Here is a 6182-nt window from a genome sequence, read left to right as displayed (position 1 = left end):
TGTTCCTAATGAACTGCGAATCCAGACGTCATTGTCCTACAAGATTTTGTCAAAAAAAGAAAACATTAGTACTCTAGTTAATTAGGGCGCTGCATTTGGAGATTAGTAAGTCTCGTAGCAACTACTGTGTCCATCTCTTCCTGCATGTCAATTTAATATAAAGATTACTGGTATGGATCGATGAGATCTCCAATAATGCGCCTTCCTCACAACATCACATACAAATGCAAACCGGTCTCATTCTGGTCTCCCTCTCCCATTCGTTTTTTTTTTAGTTGTGATCGGCACCTGATCTGCGAACAATCACGAATGGCACCTACTAAAGGCTACTGGCTGGCGAGTAGTTTATTCTTGAGGTTTGATACATCAATTTTTGGTAAGATTGATCCGCGAACAATCATGCACGCTGTCGCTGCTCCCATTATTGAATTCTGAAGTGCACACAGCACAATAATGCAAGACGTCGTTTCTTTTTATCCGGAATAAGCTAGATTAACATTATTCCTTTTGCAGATAGGGACATTCATCTGAAACAATAATGACGCTTTACATCGCTGTGCTCTTTGAATTTCTCCATCAGAAAGACACTACACAATGACAATGACCACCTCTCACTACAGTGAGTTGAGAATGCATGTTGTTAGCCTTTAAGGCTTCTCACCATATCTGCGGTTCTCTTCTTGACACGGACAATGCACTGCACCACATCATATTTAAGCCACTTCCAGTTTCAAAAAAAAATATTTAAGCCACTTCCTACATGCATGGTTCCTAACTTATATATAGGACAAAGGGTCATTGCAGCTCATGAAGAAGCCAGATGCTAATGAAGCGCAAACATTGAAGAATATGTGGAATTTGGTAGTAGTTTTCACCCCTTTGGTTCCCGGCATGGAATTTCCAAAGGGGGCGCAGAGAAAGGCCTCCTCCTGCTCCTAAGATGTTTTAAGAGATTACGGCCTCCCTGCATAAGGATTTCGACAAAGGTTTTCTACTGCAACCACTCCTGTCAGGTAGGCATCTACATGCAGATCGTAGACATCTAGGCCCTGTTTAGGTGTGTAAATTTTTTATAAAGTACTGTAGCACTTTCGTTTGTATTTGGTAATTATTATCCTGTCATGGGTTAATTAGGCTCAAAAGATTCGTCTCGCAAATTATAGACAAACTGTGTAATTAGTTATTTTGTTCTATATTTAATATTTCATACATGCTTTGAAATATTTGATGCGATGGGGAATCTTATAAAATTTTGAAATTTTGAGGCAACTAAACAATACCCTATGGTCTTAACCCTGTACTAGATTCTGCCTCACTTGTTTAGGCAAAAGTTTTTTTTTTTTTGCCCAACGCAGGAGGAGCTGTATGAGATATTTGTATCTTGAAAATAAGTGATTGGTATTGGATTCGAATTCAAGTTTGCACTTGCATGCAGCTAAACACAGTAACAAGTTGTAATACAGCACAGTTGAAGTGGAGGGCAATCCGGTCATTTAGCGCGCTGTCTAGTACTCTAGACCTCTAGTACGAACACACCGCCCATCATAAGCTATCCCTCCGTCCACCTCGCTTCTTGCAGAGACACGACACGCCTTTCGCTGCTCCCACTGCTTGCAGGCTGATGTCCTCTGCCGGCGCGGCATCATTGCATCAAGCGCCAGCTCGCCGGCGCGGCCAACAGCTGCACCGCCGCCATGTCAAGCGATCTCTCCGCGCGCTCGTCGCCTTCCTCCTCCACAGCGTCGCCTTCCGGTGACGCGCGGCGGACACGAGACCAAGTGCAGGCAACGCCGCCGCAGCAGGGACGACTGGCGAACAACGCCGGCCGCCGGGGTCGGCGTCATCGGCGCGGGCTGCCGTGGCGCCTGGGCCTCCGCGGGCTCGGCGCGGCGTGGGCGCTGGACCCGCGGGCGAGGTGGGTCCGGGACTGGAACCGCGCCTACCTGCTCGCCTGCGCCGCGGGGCTCATGGTGGACCCGTTCTTCCTGTACACCGTGTCCGTGAGCGGTCCGCTCATGTGCCTCTTCCTCGACGGCTGGCTGGCCGCCGCCGTCACCGCGCTGCGCTGCGCCGTGGACGCCATGCACGTGTGGAACGTCGCCACGCAGCTCCGCCTGTGGCGCGACGCGGCGCGGAACAAGCGCGCGGTGGACGGCAGCTCGGGCGACGAGGAGCAGCAGGCGGCCGCCGCGGAGGAGGAGGACGAGGAGGAGGGCGCCGAGGCCGCGCAAAAGCTCCCGGCGGACGCGAGGTCCAAGAAGGCCTTGATGCTGGACTTCTTCGTCATCCTCCCCGTGATGCAGGTGCGCAACTTGTTTATGCTCACTAGTCAATGTTCATACTTTTTTTAAGATTATTTAAGACTACTTTCAAAAACCATCTGCATTAAGAAGTGATCCGGGTCTATTTACCTGTTTGCCGATGACATCCTGCTACCTCCAACATATTTTCCTGAAAACTGTATAGGGTGTCTTGACGATTGATCAGATGGGTCTCATGTGCACTGCTCAGTGATCTGCACGTCTAGTATTATGTTCGTTTTAATTTGTTGACGCAAAAATGCATGATTTATATCTCTTTATTACAGTCAAAACTCCAGTTGTTTTTAAGTACTTATTAAGTTTGTTGGTCCGCAACTCACATAGTACTCATATATAGTACTGCATTTAGGTGCTAAACGGAATTACAGAAGTGATTATTTTCTCATCCCAATAATAGGGCATTCGATGGATTTAAAACCTATATGTAGTATTGTCAGGTATATAAGTAGTGGTACTTAAGAATGACACATGTGATACACCTACCGATCCTTGACTCGTTTTGCAGAGCTCATCTCTACTAAGCATTTAGCATTGGTGAAATGGTCACCTATTACTCCTTTCACTGAGAAAAGATTTGAAATATATATTTTTTGGGAAAAAATATCGAAAAAATTGTGTCCACAAAATCGAATTTGGAACTTTTCTAGACAGGGCGCACCTGGTTATTAACATAGCTAGGAGTATATCCTAGCTAATCGACAGTTTAGTGTGTTCTATGTTTTCCCTTACAATTATCTCAAATAGTGTGTAAAATGGGCATTTCCTGGTGAGGAAAACAAAAAAAAAATCAATAATGAAAAATTACAGACTAGAAATTTCCAGCAGGCAGACTTAAAACATGTACTGTTGGTCGCCTAAGACTACAAGTTTCAGTGAAATTTAGAGATTGATCTCCATCCAGTTGAGTTTTTTTTTTTTAAGAAAAAGGAATTACAAAACAAGCAGATAGAATGGAGAAGCCGAAGAATAATTGAATAATTGAATAGGACATCCACGTAGTCGAGACTGCCTTTTCCCCTATGGCCCATATGGCCACAGCATACATCATAATTGCAAGATTGATCTTACCCAGATCAGTGTCAGGGCGCAGCTTGGAGCTTTCCAAGTTGCATCTCCTTGTCCGAAATGTTCTCTGCCAGAAAGGAACGGTGCCATTGCGTTGATCTCACGTCGCTAGCGCTGCACCACCACCGGCGCACTGGCACGGCGACGTGATCGGCCGCCCGGTCTGCAGCCTGCAGGCTGCACAGACCGGTGAAACGACACGAGTGGGGCGCGCGCGCCTTTTACTAGCTTCTGCCTTCTGCTTGTCCCGACTCGCATTATTTTGGTCCTGCGCCTCCCCGTGGGCCGTGGCCCTCTGATGAAGGCTCGGAGCTGCAGCCGCTGGTGTGTTGCTGTTGCTCGCGTCGTCTGCTGATTGGATTGGATGGTGATGGTGGTGGTACAAATGCGCCGCAGGTGGTGGTGTGGGTGGCGGCGCCGGCGATGATCCGCGCGGGGCTGACGACGCCGGTGATGACGGTGCTGCTGCTGGCGTTCCTGGTCGAGTACCTGCCCAAGATCTGCCACGCGGTGCGCTTCCTCCGGCGGATGCAGGCCCAGTCCGGCTACGTCTTCGGCACCATCTGGTGGGGCATCGTGCTCAACCTCATGGCCTACTTCGTCGCCGCCCACGTACGTCGTCAGTCCTCGCTCTGCAGATGGTTACTGAATCGATCGCACATGCTGCTGCTGCTGCAGCAGCAGCAGCATCGGATGCCTGCCTGCTGCTGATTGATCACTGGACGTGCCGTGCAGGCCGTGGGCGCGTGCTGGTACATGCTCGGGGTCCAGCGGGCCAGCAAGTGCCTCGAGGAGCAGTGCCGGCTGCAGGCGGGCGGGTGCGCGCGCGGCGCGGTGGCCTGCGCCGCGCCGCTCTACTACGGCGCCGCCGCCCCCGCCGGCGCCGGCGAGCGGCTCGCGTGGGCCCGGAACGCGCAGGCCCGGGGCACGTGCCTGACCAGCGGCGACGGCTACCAGTACGGCGCGTACAAGTGGACGGTGATGCTGGTGTCAAACCCGAGCCGGCTGGAGCGCGTGCTGCTCCCCATCTTCTGGGGCCTGATGACGCTGAGCACGTTCGGCAACCTGGAGAGCACGACCGAGTGGCTGGAGATCGTGTTCAACATCGTGACCATCACGGGCGGCCTGGTCCTGGTCACCATGCTCATCGGCAACATCAAGGTGTTCCTGAACGCGACCACCTCCCGGAAGCAGGCGATGCACACGCGGCTCCGCGCCGTGGAGTGGTGGATGCAGCGCAAGGGCCTGCCGCGGGCGTTCCGGCACCGGGTGCGGCAGTTCGAGCGGCAGCGGTGGGCCGCCACGCGCGGCGTGGACGAGTGCCAGATCGTGCGCGACCTCCCCGAGGGCCTCCGCCGCGACATCAAGTACCACCTGTGCCTGGACCTCGTCCGCCAGGTCCCGCTCTTCCAGCACATGGACGACCTCGTGCTCGAGAACATCTGCGACCGCGTCAAGTCCCTCATCTTCCCCAAGGGAGAGACGGTAAGTAGAAGTATCCTGGTGTCAAGTTTTTTTTTTCCTCCAGGGAGGCAGCAATGGAGTCGATCTCTGAATAATGCTCTGGTTATTAGTTAACTAACTGCACAATGCATTGCAATGCAAATAATGCAACAGATCGTGAGGGAGGGCGACGTGGTGCAGCGGATGCTGTTCATCGTGCGGGGCCACCTGCGGTGCAGCCAGGCGCTCCGGAACGGGGCGACGAGCAGCTGCACGCTGGGGCCAGGCAACTTCAGCGGCGACGAGCTGCTGTCGTGGTGCCTGCGGCGGCCGTTCCGGGAGCGGCTGCCGACGGCGTCGGCGACGCTGGTGACGCTGGAGAGCACGGAGGCGTTCGGGCTGGACGCCGCGGACGTCAGGTACGTGACGCGGCACTTCCGGTACACGTTCGCCAAGGACGCGGTGCGGCGCAGCGCGCGCTACTACTCGCCCGGGTGGCGCACCTGGGCCGCCGTCGCCGTGCAGCTGGCGTGGCGCCGGTACAAGCACCGCAAGACGCTGGCGTCGCTCTCCTTCATCCGCCCGCGCCGCCCGCTGTCGCGGTGCGCCTCGCTCGGGGAGGAGAAGCTCCGCCTCTACACCGCCATCCTCACCTCGCCCAAGCCCACCCAGGACCACGACTTCTAGCTAGTCATCTATGGGCCAGGCCAAGCCACAGGCGCCAGCGTTCGAGCTTGCCTGCTGCGTCGTCATGCTGCAATAATACACGACAGAGACTGTTGTATTACGAAACGGTACATGCATGCATGTCATCTACTCCTACTACTGCAGACTCACGTGTTCAGATGCTATTGGGGTGACCAACAACACGTCACTGGGAGCTAGGGAGAGAGTTCACCGTGAACTTGTGTAAAAAGTATGGGTGCGGCCGATTTGCTACTGCTGCAAGTCTCAAAAGCCAAACCTTATGTGATTGAGGCCGTGTTTAGTTCCCCTTGAAATTCTAAAAAATTTCCAGTGCTGCAGTAATTTCGAACGGTTGACCATTAATTAGAAGTCTTAAGTATGGATAATTGACAAACCCATTCCATAACCCTCGGGTGTAATTTCGAGACGAATCTTTTAAGTCTAATTAGGCCATGATTGGACAACGTCGTACTACAGTAAATAATCTCTAATGATGGATTAATTAGGCTCGTTAGATTCGTCTCGCGATTTAGAACTCATCCGTATAAAAAATTTTATAAATAGATTTCATTTAATACTTCTAAATGCCAAAATTCCGTTTCCAAATTTTTTGGAAAACGGAACTAAACACAGCCTAAGCTGTAAGGTTTTGTCTGGTGGTCTTAT

The 6182-nt window shown here is 52.2% G+C and overlaps 1 protein-coding gene across 5 annotated transcripts; it reads left to right on the top strand.

The window, feature by feature from the left end:
* The first annotated feature begins 742 nt into the window (after positions 1-742).
* LOC120698213 (cyclic nucleotide-gated ion channel 4-like) lies at positions 743-5919 on the top strand. Of its 5 annotated transcripts, none has more exons than XM_039981743.1 (5): positions 743-1013; positions 1580-2303; positions 3783-3998; positions 4122-4871; positions 5001-5919. In XM_039981743.1, the coding sequence occupies exons 2-5, from the start codon at positions 1695-1697 to the stop codon at positions 5514-5516; spliced, it is 2091 nt and encodes a 696-aa protein (XP_039837677.1). In that variant the 5' UTR covers positions 743-1013; positions 1580-1694; the 3' UTR covers positions 5517-5919. The 5 variants fall into 5 exon arrangements, with proteins under 5 accessions (XP_039837677.1, XP_039837676.1, XP_039837675.1 ...); XM_039981742.1 differs by having other exon boundaries at positions 1436-2303; XM_039981741.1 differs by having other exon boundaries at positions 1356-2303.
* Positions 5920-6182: the final 263 nt, after the last annotated feature.

The sequence above is a fragment of the Panicum virgatum genome, chromosome 3K (assembly GCF_016808335.1).
Source record: "Panicum virgatum strain AP13 chromosome 3K, P.virgatum_v5, whole genome shotgun sequence".
Lineage (NCBI taxonomy): Eukaryota > Viridiplantae > Streptophyta > Magnoliopsida > Poales > Poaceae > Panicum > Panicum virgatum.
Note: the sequence above shows the minus strand (reverse complement) of the source record. Positions and strands in the feature narration are given on the sequence as shown.

Bases quoted from the DNA above. Each gene is read 5' to 3' on its own strand.
- LOC120698213 (XM_039981743.1), top strand. From the start codon at position 1,695: ATGTCAAGCGATCTCTCCGCGCGCTCGTCGCCTTCCTCCTCCACAGCG. The intron at 2,304-3,782 runs GTGCGCAACTTG...AATGCGCCGCAG, and splicing joins TCATCCTCCCCGTGATGCAG to GTGGTGGTGTGGGTGGCGGC. The intron at 4,872-5,000 runs GTAAGTAGAAGT...CAAATAATGCAA, and splicing joins TCTTCCCCAAGGGAGAGACG to CAGATCGTGAGGGAGGGCGA.